The sequence below is a fragment of the Lolium rigidum genome, chromosome 3 (assembly GCF_022539505.1).
Source record: "Lolium rigidum isolate FL_2022 chromosome 3, APGP_CSIRO_Lrig_0.1, whole genome shotgun sequence".
Classification (NCBI taxonomy): domain Eukaryota; kingdom Viridiplantae; phylum Streptophyta; class Magnoliopsida; order Poales; family Poaceae; genus Lolium; species Lolium rigidum.
In genome coordinates, this window is record NC_061510.1 from 229,316,977 (window position 1) to 229,339,567 (window position 22,591).

The 22,591-nt window shown below is 43.9% G+C and overlaps 1 protein-coding gene across 1 annotated transcript; it reads right to left on the bottom strand.

The window, feature by feature from the left end:
• Nucleotides 1-1,853: 1,853 nt before the first annotated feature.
• Nucleotides 1,854-18,293, bottom strand: LOC124703098 (ankyrin-3-like). Its single transcript, XM_047235305.1, has 11 exons — nt 18,083-18,293; nt 17,815-17,994; nt 17,524-17,655; nt 16,857-16,996; nt 16,308-16,397; nt 6,214-6,336; nt 5,360-5,509; nt 4,047-4,133; nt 2,607-2,777; nt 2,422-2,501; nt 1,854-2,298 (listed from the first exon to the last, which is right to left on the bottom strand). The coding sequence occupies exons 1-11, from the start codon at nt 18,237-18,239 to the stop codon at nt 2,211-2,213; spliced, it is 1,398 nt and encodes a 465-aa protein (XP_047091261.1). The 5' UTR covers nt 18,240-18,293; the 3' UTR covers nt 1,854-2,210.
• Nucleotides 18,294-22,591: the final 4,298 nt, after the last annotated feature.

Sequence of the window (22,591 nt, forward strand, 5' to 3'; positions counted from 1 at the left end):
AGATAAGTCCTGTATTTTTCCTTTTTCTAACTGAAACTAGGATTTGCCTTGCAAAATCCAGTCGGCCTTTTCCTTGTTTTTCACGGTGCAGGAGTAGTAATTCAGCATGTTCTAAGAGTTCTCTTAGAAGAAAGAATTGGCCTGAACCTGATAATTGCAATCCCCGATAATTTTGTCTTAACCTGGGCAGAGTTTGCCTTTTGACTTGCGCACTACCTTCTTGATTTAGGTAAGATGCCCACGCTTTCGAGATTCACGTGTACTCACTTAGTTTCATATTAGTTGTCGTAAATAATATGTAAGTCTTTAGTGGATTGTCTGATACTCCTTTTTTTCCTAAAGCACTTTCATATCTTTGTGATTTTCAAATCTGAAGCAAGGTATTATGAATGTTGCAGTCAAAGTCCAACTATAAAAGGCATAATAATAATCCAGAAAAAATAAGTTCAAACCATCCACCACCATCGATTCCCTATCATCTCAATCGGGGCCGTCGGTTTCCTGTCCCACGAGATGGCACAAACGTATCCGCGCAACCTCGCCTTCCCTTCCGTTCCCGTAGGCATCAAATTTAAGACTAGTCTCATATAAGGAATTCTCTCCTACTTATTCTCATGTTTTCATGCATTTGAATGCAATAATTAGATGCTGACAAATTATTCGTTGCTCAAATGTCGGTACATGCCTAGTGAGGGTGTGGATGGCTACGGGTACCCAGTTTTTGGAAAAGCACATCTTTTAAGGAATGGACAACCCCTAGTAGGAGAAGAAGAAGACTTTATTGACTGCATCTACAAAATTGAATGGGACCTTGGACATGTATGCTTTCACCATGGTTGGACAGACTTTGCTTCTGCTGCTCACATTGGAGTTGATTCAACTGTTTTGATCAAAATATATACAATGCAGGAGTACATAGGTCTCAATTTTGTTGAGATCATCAACTAGTGGAGGCAACTAGCTAGTTCAGATTATATCAAGTAAACTTGTTCTAGTGGAATGTTCTACAGTAAACTTGTTTTAAATTATCAATTAGTTTGGATTATCACCTAGTTTGGCTTTCAAGTTCTAGGTGATGGTTTGTAGGAATTTAAGTGTTTGAATTATCTGTTTTTATTACTAGATGTTTATGCCCGTTGTTTCTGTAGTTTCGACATAATTTGATGTTGTTTAGTAGGCAATCATATTATTTATAACTGAGCACTTGAATTTCTTGTTGTTTTCGTCTACAGAATTTGGGGCACTTGTCAAACTGCCCCAATAGGTATATACCAATTGGGGCACTTGTCAAACTGCCCCAATAGGTATATACCAATTGGGGCACCTCTCTAAACTGCCCCAATAGGTGTATACCAATTGGGGCACTACTCCCAACTGCCCCAATAGGTGTATACCAATTGGGGCACTTCTCTAAACTGCCTCAATAGGTGTATACCAATTGGGGCACTTGTCCAAACTACCCCAGTAGGTGTACCAATTGGGGCATTTGTTCAAACTGCCCCAATAGGTGTATACCGATTGGGGCACTTCTCCAAACTGCCCCAATAGGTGTATACCAATTGGGGCACTTCTCCAAACTGCCCCAATAGGTGTATACTAATTGGGGCACTTCTCCAAACTGCCCTAATAGGTAGAGCATTAGAGGCATTTTGGCTAAAGTGCCTCTAAAAGGGGTATTTAGGGACACTTTGAAAAGTGCCCCAGGGCAAAGTGCCCCTAAATCCCTACCGTGTAGTAGTGACAATTAGGTAGCCCATAGTTTTATTACAAGAGTTTAAACAAGGAAAATATTCAAAGGACTTCAGGCATGTATAAGACCACATTGCACTTTGCTCGTACCAGTTCCAGCAGAAGAGTAGAACGGGATATTTGGCTTCACACAGGGCAAAACGAGGAACAGAAAATCAATATAAATCTGACGACATGCTGAAAATTGTTCAATCTGACAATATGCTCACTCGGAGCTGCCCATGTGAGAACTTTTTTTTTTTTGTACCCAACGAAGCCATCAAAAAGTACTCTGCATATGAAACAGCATTTGCCCCGAAAATCTGATTCACAGCATCCAGTGAAGGGACTACACAGATTCTAACGATTCAGTTGATGATAATTAGCAAAAGGCCGTCTTAAGAATTATCATAACCTACTTCTCGTTCAAAGCCTTCAGTCACGCTCTAAGGGACAGCAAAACAGGGCACTTCAAACTTGTGCTAGTTTACAGTGCCTACTAGCTGGTGCTGATCCAGCAAATCTTTTCCAGTGCTACTGCCAGATGTCTTCAAGGATTCCAAGGCCTCTCTGCATATTTCAGTTCGAGCTGTAAGTATGTTGACTATAAGCTGTTCTACGATAAAGATCATGGTCAAGCAATTATCACTAGACACTAGACTTGAATGTAGCCAAAAGGGGCAAGCACCATACCGTAGGCCATCTTCGATCTCTGTGTTACATGGCTCCAATTTAACACCTTCAAGAAATGCACCACATGCCTTTTCATAATCCTGAAGACCAGAGGTAAGTAGCTAAATCAAATGGATTTGCCAAAGAAAAGGCAGAACTTGTGTTCCCGCAGAAAATATGAAACTGATCTAAGCATCCTATCCGACCTTCAGTAACATCAGGGCAGTTCCTTCACGATAGCAGGCCTTTGGCCAGCCAGGTCGCATCATCCTGCAAAGTTGAGCATCACTCAAGGCCTTCCTCGCATCACCAAAGCGAAGCCAACATAGGCTCCTATTTGAAAGCAAGGACGCATTACCAGGGTCAAGTACCATTGCCTACAATAAGACAGTAGATTAACACAATGTTTTAGATTTGCCAGCATGGATCTGATGTGCTGGGAGAATCACTAAACTATTTCAAACTTCATAAGATCTATGCAGTAAGCACAAGTCCTCCATGACAGCATTAACTTGTATAAGCATGTCAGAGGATAACTGATCCTGCAAGTCATAACCTGCCCTGGATGCACAAAATATGATTCCATTGATGAACAGCCAACCAATATGGATGTACAGAAAATACAAAATCAGTGGATTTTCGAATAGAAAAAAAGTCACAAAGTATATTATAATTTCGTGTGTTTAGCAAAGCCTCTCGAAGAGTGAACTCCCTTATGATTCTTATACTAGTCTTCAACATTCTTAGAAACAGCTAGGAGCACCCAGCCTACCATTTAAAATTGAACAACCTAGAAGATACCTCAATTCACATGTCATTGCAAGCAGTGAGCAAGATAATCATCTTAACTGGATTCCCCCTGGACTTGGCAAGATTAGAACATGCGTAAAACTAACATAGATTGTTCATTGATTTTGCATAATCTGAAGAAGTACAGATAAGAATCATTTCAAGGTCGTCCAGCCAATGATGTGAACCTAAATACATATCAGGGTAACCAACAAAAGATGGCGAGACAGCGGGGTTTGTGGAGAAGAGGGATATACATAGACTAGCTTAGATATTTTTTAGACTAGTGTGTCTTCTTTGAAACAATGCACATGGGAATCCATTTATAGGGACCCTTGTACTACTTCTGACTGGTGAAACTCCTACATTGACATGACTCACCTAACAGAATCAATCTGGACAAGGATGCCTGATAGACTACTTGCACATATGGAATCTACTTCAGAATTCAACAGGCTATCTCTAAACCAACTCCAAAACCATTAATGTATTATTTATGGTGTCAGCTTCTTCCTGGATGGCTTGCAGGCCAGCAGCTGGTATTGGTCTCATCCTACCCCTACACGAATGTGCTGCTGCCTGGGCTATGTTCACAACGATGAATTGTATGCAATGGTAGTGTGACTCGCTCTGGCACTAATCCAACTGTGTCATCAATAACATAATTGCATTATAAGAGATTACAGAAATAGCAGCATAACAGAAAGGTCTTAGCTCTATCCACGTCACAACATTACTACATCTGCAACATTCCGCGAAGGAAAATAACAAACTGGACTAAAGGCATTATAGGTCCTTAAACTGTTGTGAACAGTCAATATGTCCGTACTTCAACAAACAAGAGGCAAAAAACATACCTCATCATAAATTTTTGTTGCAACAAGATAATTCCCATTCTTGAATGCCTTGTGTGCTTTAGATTTAGCACTAGCAAGCATAGCTTCCTGAAATATTGAATCAAATACGTAATCCCTTGCCCCCACATGCTCAGTAAAAAATATAGAATTAATCTCTACCTGAATTAAAACAATAGTTCTAGCATCTATGAAGTACCATGGATATTAAAGTTAAATAAATATTAAACCTACTGTTTCCTGATAAAATAATTAGGGGTCACTCTCAACAGTTGACAGAATTGATCAATTTTGTTTCATTTCCTCACGTTTCTAATGTCATAGCAATCAACATCACTGATAGAAGCTGGTAATATAGTTTGTTTCAGATTCACACGATTTTGAAGTTCTATTAATCAACATTACTGATTACCACACCTTGCATCCTCTACAAAATCCACAACAAAACAATAAAGGCTTTAGTCGGCAAGGGATAGCCCACCTCTAAAAGAACCAGACCATGGATATGTTCGGTTTGTGCCCAAGTTTGCCCTACCAAAAGTTTGTGTAGCCAAAAAATTGGTTGAGGTTTCGCTTGCCCATGGGTTGGCCAACATTGGCTAGAAAATGAACTAGAGCTGAAAAAAAGAATTGACATCTGAAAAGGTTGGTAACCATCCAAACAAAGACCAATTTTTTGGCCATCACCAAAATATTGCTAAGGTACGGTCACAATCCAAATATGCCCCATAATCTTATCATAGTGTTATTTCTCTTGTCCAATTCATTGCACACTATTTTCTGTTAATCCTTACATGCTTATCCTGGCCCAGATTGGTTCTAAACCAATACTGGTTAATCCTGGTTAGATTAATATTTACAAAAAAAAAGAGTTCACAACACACAACTGTCATCTTCTACTACACATGGGCATGACAATAAACGGCGAAAGACTTTACATGTGTGTGCCATAGAAAACTCAGGTGATGAGGGCTATCGAGCTGGCAAGTTCAACATAACAGATAAATATTTAAAATTCTTTCAACTAAACCTTATTGCTCCCAAATGAATTAGCGTGCACTACATGTGACATATTTTCACATCACTAGCCCATAGCTAACACTGCAGCAAGACAACTGGCATGATTGGCATTCCAATGAATCAAATTCGTAGCCAGTAATTGTGATTAATTATTAGAAAGTGAAATGTATGGCTTCAACCACTCTTTTCAAGTTACAATGATGAATTGCAGAAACCCCAAACTAGGGAAATCTCATGGCTAGCATGCACACTCCAACAATTAATATAAACAAATATGGTAATGTTCTAAAACATACCTTCGCTGGAGGCGCTGATATTACATGCCCAATAACTCCATCGACACTCCAGTCACGCGCATTAGATAAACGTGAAGTGAATGGAAATAGAATTTCGACATCCTCACGCCTACCAGAAAGTGCAACAATTTCTATAGGAGTGCGTCCATACTGCCAAAACAACAAGCAAGATTAATTTCACTTAGTATTTGGAATATGACGGGAATATACAAGGTATCTAGACAAACATTGAGCAGACATGGTGTAAACATAAATATATCCTAGAGATCAGGATAAATAAGTGGGATATTGTCTTGTAGTGGCAATGAGCACACAGAACATTGGCCTGCTGTCTAAGATCAGTCAACCAGCACTCAAGAACAACACTGTTACTATACACAATTATTACATGATAATACTATCCTGATAGCTTCCAGGATGAAGCAGATAAGAACTAACTATCTCTATATTTGCAATTTCAGTTTCATTTTTTCTCAAAACTGTCTTCTACATACACACCAATCCAACAAAGTAGTTTGCAGATTCTAAGTCAAAGTTGGAGCTCCAAGGTAAGTTGTTCCTATCTAGCAGATAGCCTAGAACCGTCACATCTCTTGAAATAATCGAATGGTATAGGGTTTGGATTTAAAATGTAGCTTTGCTGTTTCAAGTAAGAAACCAGATTTCTAATGTAGTGCACGAAGATAAATCTACACAGCCCAAAAATACACAAAATAGATCAGATAAATAAGCAAATTCATCAAGATATCTGTTTCAGAGTTTACATTTGAAGATGGAAAAACAACCAGAATATGCCGTGTTAGGTAGTATGACGTTATCCATGTAGCAGCAAGAAAAATAACTTACAGACTTACAGTGTCAGTAACATTAGCATCTGCACCAGCCAGAAGCAAGCACTTAAGGATGTCAGTTGAGCCAGCAGTGGCCGCGATCATTAAGGGTGTCTCTTTACCAATACCATCCACATCAGCACCGGCCTAACAATCTCACGGTCTGATTGCTGCACCCCCATGGGGCTCTCACAGGCGTTTGGATTTTGGGCCGTCCGATCGAGCTGACGTGGCGCGATCTCGGCCGTCCGTTCGGTCCAGGGCGTGAGGCCCTCGCACGAACCCGCATTTTATCCATGGGTCACTAAAAGCCCGCTCGGCCCGACGTCGCTAGCGCTCCACCAATTCCTCGCACGCCTTCTCCTCTCCCCCAATCCCCTCCGCGCCCGCCCCGGTCGCCCGCCGCCGCCTCCGGCCGCCGCCTCGCCATCCTCCCGGCGCCCGCGTACGGCCCTCTCCCCAATCCCCTCGTTCTCCTCGTCCTCATCTATCCCCCAATCACCACGTCCGCCTCTCCCCAATCCCCTAAGATTCGGTCCCCTTCTCCTTCTCCCCCTATTTGCTGGTCTCCTCTATGGATGGTACGAGGGAGAGCGAAGGGAGGGCACCAAACTAGGAGATGCGAAGGGAAGGGAGCCATGGCTGAGGAGGTGTCGGCCAGGCTCCACCTCCTCCATCCCTACATTTCAGCTACACATGGGAGAAGAAGGGGCGACGGGAGGATGGCACTAGGATGCGAGATTGATGTCGTCCTTAACCTCAAGAATAATTCCACCTCCAGCCCCTCCAGGTCGGTCCTCTTTCTCTCAATCCTCTCTCTCTCTCTCTCTCTCTCTCTCTCTCTCTCTCTCTCTCTCTCTCTCTCTCTCTCTCTCTCACTAGGATGCGAGATTGATGTCGTCCTTAACCTCAAGAATAATTCCACCTCCAGCCCCTCCAGGTCGGTCCTCTTTCTCTCAATCCTCTCTCTCTCTCTCTCTCTCTCTCTCTCTCTCTCTCTCTCTCTCTCTCTCTCTCTCTCTCTCTCTCTCTCTCTCTCTCTCTCTCTCTCTCTCTCTCTCTCTCTCTCTCTCTCTCTCTCTCTCTCTCTCTCTCTCTCTCTCTCTCTCTCTCTCTCTCTCTCTCTCTCTCTCTCTCTCTCTCTCTCTCTCTCTCTCTCTCTCTCTCTCTCTCTCTCTCTCTCTCTCTCTCTCTCTCTCTCTCTCTCTCTCTCTCTCTCTCTCTCTCTCTCTCTCTCTCTCTCTCTCTCTCTCTCTCTCTCTCTCTCTCTCTCTCTCTCTCTCTCTCTCTCTCTCTCTCTCTCTCTCTCTCTCTCTCTCTCTCTCTCTCTCTCTCTCTCTCTCTCTCTCTCTCTCTCTCTCTCTCTCTCTCTCTCTCTCTCTCTCTCTCTCTCTCTCTCTCTCTCTCTCTCTCTCTCTCTCTCTCTCTCTCTCTCTCTCTCTCTCTCTCTCTCTCTCTCTCTCTCTCTCTCTCTCTCTCTCTCTCTCTCTCTCTCTCTCTCTCTCTCTCTCTCTCTCTCTCTCTCTCTCTCTCTCTCTCTCTCTCTCTCTCTCTCTCTCTCTCTCTCTCTCTCTCTCTCTCTCTCTCTCTCTCTCTCTCCCTCTCTCCCTCTCCCTCTCTCTCTCTCTCCCTCTCTCCCTCTCCCTCCCTCTCTCTCCCTCCCTCCCTCCCTCCCTCCCTCCCTCCCTCTCTCCCTCCCTCCCTCCCTCTCCCTCCCTCCCTCCCTCCCTCCCCTCTCCCCTCCCTCCCTCCCTCTCCCTCCCTCCCTCCCTCTCCCTCTCCCCCTCTCGCTCTCGCTCTCTCTCTCTCTCTCTCTCTCTCTCTCTCTCTCTCTCTCTCTCTCTCTCTCTCTCTCTCTCTCTCTCTCTCCCTCCCTCCCTCCCTCCCTCCCTCCCTCCCTCCCTCCCTCCCTCCCTCCCTCCTCCCTCTCCCTCTCCCTCTCCCTCTCCCTCTCCCTCTCTCTCTCTCTCCTCTCTCTCTCTCTCTCTCCCTCTCTCCCTCTCTCTCTCTCTCTCTCTCTCTCCCTCTCTCTCCCTCTCTCTCCCTCTCTCTCTCTCTCTCTCTCTCTCTCTCTCTCTCTCTCTCTAATCCCTGAAATTGTTTTTGAAATTGTTTTTGTTTGTGTAGATTCTATTTAGATATGCCAACAAGGTATTCGACAAAAGTCCAATCGAGTTTTCCGTCTATTGATCTTTTCACCGAGCAAAGATGAAGTGGTTCGTGGATTCGATACCAGTATCCTGATTTATTGATTTTCATGTGTACGTAAAGTTAATTTTCGTATATAGAAAATTCATGTAGTTTCCAGCGGTTAATTTTTTATTTTTCTTTCATCGCTGGTTAACATGGAGGTTGTTTCTTATGAAAATTATTCAGCCATTCATTTTGTGGATTTCATGTTAGAAACCTGTTACCCTTCCTGAATAAATTTTCTCCAAAGTTCCTCTGCTTAGAGAGCCATTGTCTATGTTAGATCTTGCTATTTATTTCTGGATTGTGCATGCTCTGTTTCTAAATGTAGGAACAAAGTTGAGGTTTGTTGTCTGCAAGATTAAGGGTCATCCACCTTCTATCCTATTATAGATGTTAGTAATAGAGCGATTGTAGGTCTTTTCTGTACGTGGAACATTTTTTTATGCACATGATTGAATGTTCATTTACTATAGTGTTCAAATTATGACTTGGTTTCTTAACATGTTAAACATCACAAATCAGAGTGGATGATGTTCATCTGAAGCAAAATTTTGTATTATGTCAAGTGCCCCTCCCAAAAAAATATGTTCATACAATGAGATATCACTGTCTATATTGTTGGCGGACAAATATTCAGAATTAATGTTGGAAAACTGTCGCATGTTAATTTATTAACATCCAGTCAAATAAGCATCCATAATCTATTTGAAAGGAGACTGCCATGTCCGTTTATTTGTATCATGAAATGCATCCGCAAGGGCCTATTGTTTAGTGACCTGAAAATGTTCATGTTGCACATGTAGAGTTAAATGGAGGGTAAAGCTAAGTGAATATTTTCATATTAATAATATTCTCTTTGAGAGGTTTAGAGGCCCTTAGTTAGTGTTTGATGGTGGCTATGTCCACACAAGTTTATTTTCAGTAATCGGTGTATAAATGACAAAGTTTTATGTTTATGTCTGAATATTTTGATTACTAAATAGAATTAGGAACCGAGTTCGGTAATCGGGCGGCGTCGAGCTGCGGGTGGATGGAGCCGGACGAGTTGGCCGTGGTGGCGGGAGGGAAGCAGCGCTGCAAGAACTCCCCGAGCTCCACCTCTCCGGTTCCATGCCCCAAGATGTGCATCCACCATCCCCTATCTCTCTCCAGGAAGATGACGTGGTTGCCCAACTCTTCGTCCAGAATTGGCATGGCCGCTGAATCATCGTGCACAGCGGCGCCAAGAAGATGGCGGGGACGGAGGCGGAAGATGCTCCTCCTCTTCGATGCTCAGAAGGAGGAGCACGGTCAACAAGCCGAGGTGCTGCTGTGAATCCTCTCTCTTCCTCTCTCTCTCTCTCTCTAGGGCACTCACATGGAACATCCGTCATATTACAGCACCGGATACACCTGAAGCCTTGGTGCATTTGGGCCTCTTGGAGGTAGCCGCACTCTTATCTTCCTTATTTGTCTCATGATATTTCCTCTGATTAATCCCCATAAGCTCTGGCAGATGCTATTCATGAATATAGTGTATGTTCTGGTTAGCCAACTTATTGTGTTTCATCTTTTACTTAATGTTTTCATGAATTATTATGGATTTCAGGTTTGTTAATGGCTGTTGGTCCATCCGTAAGAACAAGCACGAGTCGCGTGACAAGCTGCTCCCTTTACGTGAGGTAAAATCCACAAGCTGCTCCCTTTACAGAGGTAAAATCCACAAGCTGCTCCCTTTACAGAGGTAAAATCCACACGGCATTAAGTAGGTCCAGGTCTCATATTCGCTCCTCCTTATGGTGTTGACTGCTTGTGAGACATTGGGTTAGTACAGATTCAGTTCTTATTGCCTCTTGTTTCTTATCTTTCACGAATTCAATCTGATTATTTGGTGTGCCTGCTAATTATTATTCGGGGAAGTTGTTAATTGCTTGATTCAGAACATTTCCCTCTTTTGTGAAAAATAGCATTCATCTACTATTTGTGACATACATAAGCCATTTGTACCTGGTTGGGCTTACTGAATGTGATATTACACATGGTTAATATTGAAGATGATGGATCAAAGTAGTACATACTATTTTTTCTACTTCCAGATATGCGCTTGTGATTTCACATATATATTCGTATTGTGCAAAGGATGTTGTGAGGCCACTGTTGGTTGCAATATACATAAATTTCTAATCCTAGCTGATGATCTTCTTCACTTGATTTATTACTCTCCAGGTTAAAAAAAAGATTTAGTTCATTTTGCCTCCGTTCTTCCTTACATGTACAGATGCTTATTTGATGGTTAGTTGATTACTACTGCCTCCTGATTGTTCTATCCAAAAGTTGCTAAATGTTTGATCCAGAACAAGTCCCCATTTTGTGAATAATATGATTTAGCTACTTTTTGTTTACATACATAAACATTACTATCTGGCTTCCTTGCACATGATGTAGGTAAATGAATTGTGATAACCATCTATGCATATAGAAGGATGTGCAAGAAGCTATGCTAAAATTTGCAGCATTAGGCAGTGTGTGTCTTTGAACTGTCTTAAAACAGCCAATATCATCTTTGATTAGTGTATAATGTTAGTCTGAGTCTCTCTGATGCATACTTTTGGTGCGAGAATATGCGGTAGATTACCTATCAAAAATCTCAGTTTCCACTATATGCTGATATCATATTTCTAGAAATGAAGGAGGATATCACACAATCTGCATTACAATGTTTACAAGTGTTCCAAAATTTGATGCAAGATTTGATTTTAGACTCCTTTCCACCTATCTGCTTGCTACTATGATAGTACTAACATGAACATGTATATTTATGATTGTGTCGCCACATTGAATTATGTGTTGCTGCATGGCTTCCACGAATACTTTTATTATTTTACCTTTTGAATTTTTACTCTCCGTCTTGTGTTTTTCAACTACATATACAGTGGCTAGCAGCAGAGCACTAGCTGATCCGGTCTGAACTACTGGCTGCTTAGTAAACAGGCTCTTGCTACATATTCTTATTTGTGTTGAATTCCTAACAACTGAACTGTATTCATAGAGTCCTATTAATTATTTTATTCTTCATGTTTATTTGTCGGTGCAATTACCTCAAGGCGGCTGTTTTATAGCTGAAACCAATGTTTTGCTAATTTTGCCCACTGTTATTTATCTGTATCGGCTTCTAATCTTTGTCTCTAAAGATAATTTCATTGTTGTTTCTTATACATGCAGTTTGATTCAAACAAGGTATAGTGGTCTGGGCCGTCTGCATATGCATTCTGTATACTCAAAGATTTCCATTGATTTCTTCTATAATGTGTGCCAAAAGAATTAAAGGTGAGTTTTACTGGATGACGAGCCTTTCTATTTTAAACTTGTCTTTCGCTGCCTCATTCGATGTCACGTTTTAGCCATAAGTAAAAAACACAATAGATAACTTGGGGATTTTGTTTGTGTACTGCTACTGCTGAAGTGGCTCATTTGTCCACCCAAGAAAGACGATTAGTAAAAAACAGTGAGAGATTCACAATGAAGCTACCAGAAAACTAATCGGCACATCTATATAATGTTTTGGTTTAGTTTAACCAGATACGCTTGGGATCCTATATGTGTTCATGTTTTTTCTGGATGTTTTGATATTCTGTGGGATGTCAGCGAGCAGTTCCAAGGTGCACATGATCTCTTGTTCTTTTCTTGCTGTCACCTGGTGAGATTTCTCCATTTCCTCATTGTGGCATAGGCTTTCTTAGGATCAAGAATTGATTTTTCTTCTTCTCCATAGTTGTGTGGGATTTGTCCTTTCCCCAAATACTGCTATGACAGTAGGTCATTTTCCCATTAATGTTGTGGCTTCGAGTTATCAAAAGTTCTTATTTGTTGTATTTGATCAAGAAGGAATTACTTCATAATATGAATATGCTTATTTTCTTGTATATCTTAGAGCTTTTCTAATTTAAAAAAGATAGAGTTGTATTAATTCTTATCCGATGGCTCTAACAAAAAAGATACAAAATTATAACAGCTATCAACTTATAATTGCCACTCGCTTTTGCCACTTCGCCGTCATGATGCTCCATGTTAAACAGCAACGAGAACTTTATACACATGCCAACTTTCATTTAAGTTAGGACACTAACGTAACATCGTAGACAATCATGCCCGCACACATCCTTGGTAGCCTGATGTCTGTTATTATTCACTTCCAAGCAACAGTGCTTCCAAAAAGGTATGGCCTGCATTTATTTCCTTGAATGTTCATATATTTATCACTAAATTGATATTCAAAATCTCCATGATGTTTGAGTTTCAAGCTCTATCATTGATCTAGGTTTTAGCAAATATAAATTAATTTATCATGTGTGTAAAACAATTTTCTAGCCGAAATGAAGTGGTATCAATTGTTATGCTATGCTACTTGGCTAGCGCTCGTAGCATTAGATTTTTTCTGGTACCATGAAAATTATTCTGTTTTTGAACTCCTCATTGAAGGAGTTTGGTTTTATAAGGGCATATTCGAATAATACATAAAGACCGATGGTTATAGGAAGGTTGAGAATTTTTGATTTAGTACCTACTGTATTGATTTATCATATTAGGAATTTCTGATTCTTGAGGACTAACTTACATTAGATGTTGCACATAACTATTTTGTTTATTTCAGAACGTAAGTACTCATGGTGTTGTAACTGGATGTTTGGACCTGAACATTGTTTTGAACAAATCATCCTATTCATATTTCTCTACATGAAAATGAATTCGTGCCTACTTGCCTTTATTCCTTGTCAGTTTATTGCTGGTATATGTACTGCTCAAAGAGGAAGCTAGATTAGTTTCTAAGAAAAAAAACAAAGGATCAAGAGAAGGAAATATTTATACTCAGTTTGGTGATTCGAAGCAATGCCTTGACCATATTAGATGGAAATAATATTTAGACCCAAAGAGAGTCTTACAAGTTATAAATTATTTTATTTAAATATATCAACTATAATTATGTGTACTGTAGCAGTATCTACTTTTAGTTTGTGCATTAATGGCTTCTGAAGAGAATTTCCCAATACAAGGATCAAAGGTTGGTGGTTCAGATCAAAGGTGATGAAGCATTGTGTGTTCAGTCTATATTTCTCAAGTGAGACAATGAAATCATATTAGCAAACACAGTGATGATGTCTTTTGTTACTTCTGGATACTCAAATAGCTTAGTATTGTCTATTTGAGCATCAGGTATGGTGGTGCTATTGTCAAATTATGAAATACACTCATATACATGCCATTGCTATTGATGCGTTATTTAGGCAAGGAGAATATTTCTTAATTTTTTCCTATTCGTAATGAGCATTTGGTACACCTGTTTTGTGAGCTTTTAGCACATTTTCTTATGTAGATTGTCCTGGATAGGACCTATGCATTTCTCTCATCTATGGTCTATGCATGTACATTCTATGTTCCCTTTTTTCTTGCGGGGGCATTTATCTCGATCTAGGTATAATTTGGTAACCACTGTTACACATCCAGCATGGAGATTTCTTTCCCAAGGCCTTACCATATCCTCCATCCCAAGTTATAGACATTTCTTTCATCTGCTTCAGTCAGCAGTGAACAATTGACATTTTATAGTTGTTTAGAGTTTCAGTAAATAGTTTAGTTTGACATGTCTCTCCGAAGGTAAAACTCTTTCTTTCCAAATAGCTAAGTACGATGTCATTTTATTTTGTTCCAGGTCTTTGCAAGATGCCTGAAGCCCAGAGCAAGATGCCTAAAGCCAGAACAATGTCTTTGCAAGATGCCTGATGACCAGAACAATGTCTATCAATATGTCAATTATGCTTTGTACCATGCATCTTATCAGTTTCTGAAAGCAAATATGTAAACTACTCTAGCAATCATGCTCTATTGCTCTCACTTTTAACACAAGAAAAGAGCTTGGCAGTGCATATAAATTCAGAGAAGAGACTTGTATTCAACAAGTAATAGCATGCATTGCATTTAATTATTTTTGTCTGTAGGCATTCACAGATTACAACAGCCAATTCACATGACCCAGTCAAAATAAACCAGCTTCGATTACATCAGAAATTACAGTGAAATTTGCACTTGATTCTCTAGCAGAGACATTGCAGAACTCAGGTATATCTTCAGACTTTAGAGAGGAGTCGCCGCAGCAGCTTGCCTGCTTCCCCCACACGCTCGTCTTGTCTCCTTCTAGCTACCTGGTGCACTGTTACTTGGTGTAAGCAGCTAGCTGCTGCCCGCTTCTACTTTCATCCTCCGCTACTTATACCCCACTCTGTCACACCACTGTAGTGACCACTCCCCGATCACCTATCGCCGGGTTCCCAACACCCAATATCAGATTGAACAAATAGCACCGAAAATACCAATATTTAAAAATAAAAGAAGTCAGCATGTGAAAATTACTTTTATTGCTTTTCCTACATTTATTGAGGCTCTTTCTCAGCATGGAGATAACTGAGCATTTCCTATTTCTGTGTAGGAAGAGAAACATCACACTGAACATGCAACATGGAGTGGACTAGGAAGGACGAAAAGCCTCTCTTGGTAGCGGTGTACATATATGCTTTCAGTCTGGTAGATCAATTCCAACCTGAAAAATCGAAGACCGCATTTTTCTTTGTTTGTATTATGCATTTCCTCAATTGTACGTGTCATGTTAGTCACATGGACAAGTAGGTCATGTAGGAATATAATGCGAGCCTTCGAAAACATAAGTTCTTTTGCCTTCTTGTCGTTGCGGCCGTCTCATAGTTTTGCCATTTATTGCATCACCTTGTGGTATGTACATGCTCTGTAAAACACACACATATTTTGGAACAGTTGCTTGGTAGATATGCATGCCCAATGTTCTTCCACGTTGGAAGCCTCAAGTTGGTACATAAATAATATTCTTCTCACTATGACCAGTTAACGGTGAAGCTAATATTTATTCTTTACAGTGTTGCACGGTGATTGTACAGTTGTATTGTTCATTTCTTAGGTTATCTATAGGTGTTAATGCTTGGTATATCGTGTGGTCAAATTTCCATTCAATGATTCTGTTGAAATTGATTAGAAGATAAAATTATAGTAGTTCCCTAATATAATCTTCCATGTAACTGGATAATTACATTCAGTATGACTCTTCATTTGATATTGCGAAGACCATAATTTTTTATTTAACTTGAAACAAAATAACCTTGACCAATGGTTTTTGGAATTTTACTTATATGTTGGAGAGATTATTTCTTCCCTCAAAGAGAAGGAACCGGTTGAAAAGAGTAAAACTAATAGGTGCCAGATCGGCTTGGCACATGCTTTTATTTTAAAGACGTACCAAATTTCTATAAGGACGGAAATTCAATTCGGCTCCCGGGTGCGTATGCTCTCTCTACCAAAAAAATCATATTTCAAAGTGTTAAAAAAATTAACAAAATATTTTACATGTACATCTCCATAATATATGTGTGTTCATCAAGTTTCACGAAAAAAATAATATTTTGTATGGTCTATGTAAAAAAGAGAAAACTTATCTTACGAAAAACATTATTTTTAGCACTGAGTTTTGTCTTTTTTACACACGTCAAATGACAAGTCGATTTTTTATGAAATGACTTTGTGAATTGTGAGCGCGTAGCACATAAAGATGTACACGCAAAATTTTTGTTCCAATTTTTTTGAAATTCAAAATGTATGTAAAATGCATTTCAAAATATAGAGAGCATACGCACCCATGTTCATATAAGGTACTATAGTTTATAGACGATACTTTTATAAAGCCTAACAAATATATTATCATATTAACATCACATCACGAGTTTTACGGGGTCGTGCGCCAAGGCGCACATTTAAATCTAGTATAAACAAGGGCCATATACTTATATGCTTCATATGGGCAGTCATGATCACTTTCTAAATTATCACAGTAACCCAAAAGTTGATGTGTGAAGAATGAGTTGACATACCTCAAGCAGGAGCTTAACACATTTCATTGAGCGTTCGATAGTGGCAAGCACAAGAGCTGTATAATCAGTACCACTCAAAGCTATATTATGCTGTTCAGATATGATCACATGAACGAATTAGAAATCTCATATAACTAGTCAACATAAAAAAATTAAATAAGGAAGGGAGGGGTGTAGATATAACATTGTCACTGTGAGTAGGAGCTTTTGTCAAAAATAAGAAATAACATATTTAACATACAGAAACATTGTCAATAAGCGGATTAGACTCTTTTGACATACATATGAAAAGGTGATGAATCCTTTTGACCCATGTGGAAATTTGTCACCACTCCAAAAAATGCATATTCAAGGAAAGAAAATCAAAAGAATGAGTTTACAGCACAGCAATTCAATGTCTAAAGCTAGAACCCAACAGAAGTTGTGCATTAACGTTCAAGCACAAAAATAGGAGTTGCTGGATATGAGAACAATCATATAAGATGCTAATGTTCTAAACAGAAAGCCAGTTCATCAAGAGGAGAAGATGAGGGCCAGGGCGATGCTTACATATGCACCGTGGTCCAACAAAATCTTCACAATATCATCCCGCCCATCAGAAGCAGCAACATGCAGTGCTGTCCCACCCAGATTTATTGCATTTACGCGAGCTCCTTTGGACAGTAAGAGCTTTACTATTTCATAGTTTCCTGGGTACAAAATATGGTATATATCGTTAGTTGACTATAGATACTTTTGTTGTAGCTCCTTGTCTTTGTGGTGATTTGTTAATATCAACCTACCTAATATATGTTAAGCCGCTTATAATAAGGAGCTGGGTATACATTAGCAGCAGCAGGACCTAAAGCTAGCCCACGAAATACAAATTCAAATAATTATGGCTTGGGAACTGACGGAGTACACAGAATTTGGACACAAGGCCGTGTCTGAACTTCAGGGCTTGGCTAAGCTAAATTAACAATGTCATGGAAATATACAAGGCCTGCTAGTTCTTTTTCCTGCGCAATATGATGCCTATAGGGGAGAAAAAAAGAACTTTCACATACAGCATGCACTTTACTCCCTTTCTTCAGATGTTTGCCACTATAGAGAATGCATCATAGATATAATTCCATGTCTCATTGATATAGGGCCTCACGCAGTATACAAGATAAGAAGAGCACTAAAGAAAGATGAGTATGTGGGATGGATACTTGAGCTTAGAGATCGACCATACCTACTTTGGCGGCGAAATGGAGAAGAGTACACCCTTTTTTGTCGAGTTTCTCTGTATCAGCACCTTGATCAAGAAACAAACGCACCAATTCAACATTTTCACGGGCTATAGCAGCCTCAATAGCTGTTTCGCCTGCAGGGATACCAAGGGGAGAAGGCCAGAAACTTAATTAGCCCGTCAGACGAAACAACCAACCTAGCAGGCCTTTATAAGGAAAGCTAGGATGATTCTGCTCATGGAAATAAGCAACTTTTATAAGGAAAGGAGAGGCATTTAAGGTGACGCGCGCACCGGACGGGCCATCGACATCAACGTCCAATCCGAGGTCCTCGAGCAGGTAGCGGCACACGGGCAGGCTCCCGCCGAGGGCGGCGATGTGAATCAGGCGCATGCCGGAGCCGTCCATGACCGAGCCCACCTTCTCAGCGAGGCGGCGGCCTTCCGCGCCCCTGCCCAGAGCCCTCGCCGCCTCTGAAACGAAACGGATCGGCGTCAAAATCATCACAGAAACAACCGGTGAGTCGGAATGAAAGAGGAAACGCAGGCGTACGGTACGTACGCTTGACTCGACGGAGATCTCCTTTGAAGGCCGCCATGAGGAAAGCCTGGTCGAAGGTAGGGTTGGAGGAGAATCGGCTCGGTTCACCGACGCCGGGAGGGAGGCCCCTGGAGCTTTCGAAGGCGTTGAGAGGGTGGAGAGGCGGCTGCGGCGCCATGGCGACGGGGTTGGAGGTTGGTAAGGTTTAAGCCAGGGGTTGGATGGGGGAGGAGGGAAGACGACGCGTGCGAGGAGGACGGAAATGGAAGCCGAGCGGCGACGAATTTCTTTATGCTCCCTCCCTTCCAAAAAAAAAACCTTCTCAACTTTTTTTTGGTATCTTATGCATCAAATTTGGAGTAAAATCCATCAACAGTACTTGAACTTGTTGACCAAAATCACACTGGTCATTGTACATAGGAAATACAATTTTACGGTCACTCAATACGAGTTGGTGTGTCACCGACGGTCACTGGTGCTGTTTGGTCTGTGTATTGGATGACGTGGTGAGGTACTGAGCCCGGCCCTGATCGTCCACTTGAAATATATTTTTAAATAGTAAGAAATAACAGGGCTAAATTGAAAAAATATCAAAGGGATAAAGGTGCCATCCCCAACCTCTGCCTCCACCCTATCCTTCCCGGCCCATCTCGTCGCCGCAATGCGCCAATGCCCCAACGCCGCCTCCATCGTCATCACGAGCCCATCCAGGGCGCCAACGGCTATGCCTCGCTCTTCACTGGCGCTTGCGTGAAGGGGCGGTAGAGTGGCACACCGATTGTGCGGGTCGCCGAGGAAGGTGTCGGTTGGTGCGCGGGTGTCAGGGAGAACGCCGCCGGTGGTCTTGGGGGCCTGGGAGGGCGCGGCGGGCTAGGAAGGCAGAGGCAGGCGCCTGCGAGAGAGATTTAAGGGAGCGGATGGTGGGCTGCGCCGCTGCGGGAGGATGGGGAGTACGAGCGAGGGCGGCGGGGTGGGTGCTACGGTAGTTGGAATCCACGTGGAGGTGCTCGCATGGTCGCTGAGGAAGGGGTGGTAGAGAAGGTCCAGGGAGTCGCGGTGGGTCGAGGAGCACGGGCTTGAGCTCGTCGTGGAGCGCGTGGAGAGGGGGCATGCCGCAACCGGCGCCGGCGGCCATGAAGCCAGTGATTCTCGCGGACCACTACCCCATCTCGGCCATGATCTCTATCGGCCCTGCAGACTTTTGTCTTAAGAAGACGCGGCCGACCCTCGGCAGCAGCTCGGCGGCCGACAAGGCGAGCGCGGCCTGCTACTTGGTCTAGCAGTTGCAGTACCTGTATGGCTGTATGTGCGAGTGGTGCGCGAGCACGGCGTGGCAGCCAGATCTTCGAGCGCGCCTGTGGCAGTAGCGACCACCTCGTTCGCGTCTGGTGCCACTCCAGCCATGGGCGCGGCCGGCGACTTGCAGAGTGGGAGGCGTGGAAGAGCGTGTGTGAGTCCGCAACCGGGCCCCTGCAGACGCCCCCGGTGGCGACGGACGGGACAGTGGCGTTGGTGACGGCCGGAGCGTGCTAGATGTTGCCCACCGCCAGCATGCTCTTCATCCTCCCGGCGAGCCGGAGCTGGGGCAGGCCGAAGTGGTCCAGCGCTCGTCGGTTGAGTTTTGGGGAGAACTATTAGAGCATCTCCACTCGTCCCCCCGACTAGGCCCCCGAGGGACGTTTTTTCCATCCGGACGGCGTAATTCGGCCCAGTCGCGCCCCCGGTTCCTCGTTTTCGTCCGGATTTGGCCCTTCATCCATCCGGCAAGCCCACGCCATCCCCGGTCCCCCGGGGCGCGCTCGGGGACTCCGGACGAAAGATTTTGGCGCGAAACGTCGTGTGGACCCGCGTAGTCGGCGACTGGAAAACCAAATCATGTAGATTTTCCCTCCAATTTGCTTGCATATCCCCATTCCCTCCAATTTGCTTGCATATCCCCATTCTCTCCCGCCGAATTTGTCCATCCTCCTCCTCGTCTTCCAGTTCCAGTTCCCGGCGGCGTCTTCTCGTCCACCACCGCTCCTCGTCTTCTCGTCCACCACAAACCCGACGGTCCGGCGGCTTGCGCGGCGGAAGGGCGCCCTGAACTCGGCCAGAAGAAGCTCAAAGAGCTCAAAAAGACGGGCAATCCCGCCGACAGGATGCAGGCGTCGATCGACAAGTGTTGGGCCGACTTGAGGTCGCACGCCGACGGGAGGAACGACAAGTTCGACGGCAGGTGGCGGGAGATGCTCGCCAACCAAGGCGTCCGGATCGCCCTGCTGAAGACGACGGCGGCGGCGAAGAAGAGGAACACAGACTTGGCAGTCGGAGGGGCGGCGGCAACATGGAACTGATGGACGAGGAGACGAGGAATTGGTACCAGGGCCACCGCACACTACACCATGGACCAAATGTTGGGGCAGATTTTCTGCCGGGAAAGGTCACCTAAGAGGGCACCAAAACTGCCGGCAAAAGTTTTTTCCCGGCTGTTTTGTCTGCCCTCAAAAACCCTGCCGGCAAAACTCTTTGCTGGCTATTTTTTACTTGCCGGCTGTTTGCCTGCCCTAGTAGCCCTATTTGTGCCGGCAGTTTTGTGTTTCTCCCGGCAGATAGAATAACCAGCCAGTAAAGGGTGCGCAGCGACATCCTCCAAGCCACTCTGGCCAGTTCTTCGCCGTCCCCGCCGGCTCCTACCTCGGCTTCCTCACCATCTACCTCGTCGACTGCGGCTGCTTCGACGTCCACTGCCGCTGCTTCGTCGTCGACTGCCGCAGCCGCTTCGGCCACGGCGTGTGAGGAAACTGGTCCGTCGGACACCGCCGTGCCGGCCGGGACTGCCGATGAGCCTGTTTCCGTGTAATTTCCCTCCGATCGCCGATCTGTGGCTGATCTTTTTGCTCCTTTTGCCGATCAACTAGCCGTACTTGTAGCGCGGGACGGCGCTTTGTTTGAATTTAAACTATGTCCGCCGAACTCCGGGTGGACGACCGGAAATACGGTACTCCCCACGACTTAATTTCATCCAATCCGGCGGTTGTTTCGTCCGAATTTCGCCGTAGGGAGCGCCAACGAGTGGAGATGCTCTTACAATGACTGGGTGAAATTTGGCCGGCCGGTGCCCCATTTGTCATGGACACTCGGTCGCTGGTACTTTATGTATATACAGTTGCTAGTAACTTTGGGGGTCTATTTACAAAATCAAATTCTGACAGCGGATCCTGCAGCTTGCCACTTGATCAAATACACCGCTCCAACAGCACCGGTGACCGTCCGTGACACACAAACTTGTATTCAATGACCGTAAAACTGTATTCTCTATGTACAGTGATCAAAGTGATTTTGATCGACAAGTTCAAGTACTACTGATGGATTTTACTCATCAAATTTGCATTCTTTTTGTGTAGCGACTACCAAACAATGGTGCAAAACATCGAGATCAATCGGATCTACATTGACATCAATCTGATCTACATTGACATCACTCAGATCTACAAACCGATTTGAAAGGGATGGAGTACTTACAATGGGACGGAGTGCTAGCGGGCTCGTCGGAGGAGGAGGCTGGGCACCGGCGCCGGCAGGTGCTTCATCACGTCCCAACCCAAATCCCGAAGGAGGCGGCAAAGCTGGAGTAGCGGTCGGGGGACGGGACGCTGATGGAGCAGAGGGTTGCCGACGTGCCCGGGCGTGCTTGGCCACATGGCATCCCGGTGGAGTCTCCATCTCCCGGCTGGAGCTTTCTGCACCCGTCGCCCTAGCGGAAGGAAACCCTAGGTTGAGGGGGTGCAAAAAAACCCATCTCAAGATTCGATGGTCAAATCACGGCGGCGTGTAGTGCGGCCACGGCCGCACTCCTCATACCTATCTTGATGGGCCTCGAAGTGATGGGAGATGACCAATTTAAGACCGGTACTCGACCGGGATCAATCAGTGTCCCCGCATGGCGACGGCATGGCTAGTACTCCTTGACCATGTGCAGCCGCTTAGAGTTCGAGCGGGTGACCGTCAGGGCGGCGGGATCCATCAGCGGTGGGGCGCGAAGGAGGCCATGGGTGGCGGTTGATGGGACGGTCGCGCGTGTCAATGAGGGAGTGAAGAGGAGACAAAGGATGCGTGACCGGTGACTGGAAGTGGAGAGAGGGGCGAGAAAACGAGGTGTCTCCCGCGCTTCTCCACGCGTGTAACTGTTGCACTCTGCGTGCAAAATTTCACGACAACGGGACATACCAGCCGAAAACGGGCGATTTGGGCGTTCCTCCCAGGCCTATCCTAGGGTGACTTGAAAACCGGTTGAACTACAACACAAAAGCCTTCTAGGCAACCAAACAACCTATTTTTTATTTATTTAATGCGAGTCAAAGGGCGTTAAGGATACCAAACACGCCCTATGTTTTACCGATTGGTCATCTTTCGCCGAGTGTCACGAAAAAACACTTGCGTATGCATGCCGGCACTCGGCAAACTCCTAGATGCTGAAAACTGGTGCCGCGTGACGGTGCGTTGCGGTTGGCAAAGCGTGTTTTTGGGTCTACGCCGTGTGCATGGATT

What these genes read in the sequence shown, in the direction of transcription:
- LOC124703098 (XM_047235305.1), bottom strand. Translation starts at nt 18,239, where the DNA reads ATGGCGCCGCAGCCGCCTCTCCACCCTCTCAACGCCTTCGAAAGCTCC. An exon ending in CAACAAAAATTTATGATGAG is followed by an intron (nt 2,778 to 4,046) that starts GTATGTTTTTTG and finishes GTCTTATTGTAG; the next exon opens with GCAATGGTACTTGACCCTGG. An exon ending in GAGATCGAAGATGGCCTACG is followed by an intron (nt 2,299 to 2,421) that starts GTATGGTGCTTG and finishes TGAAATATGCAG; the next exon opens with AGAGGCCTTGGAATCCTTGA.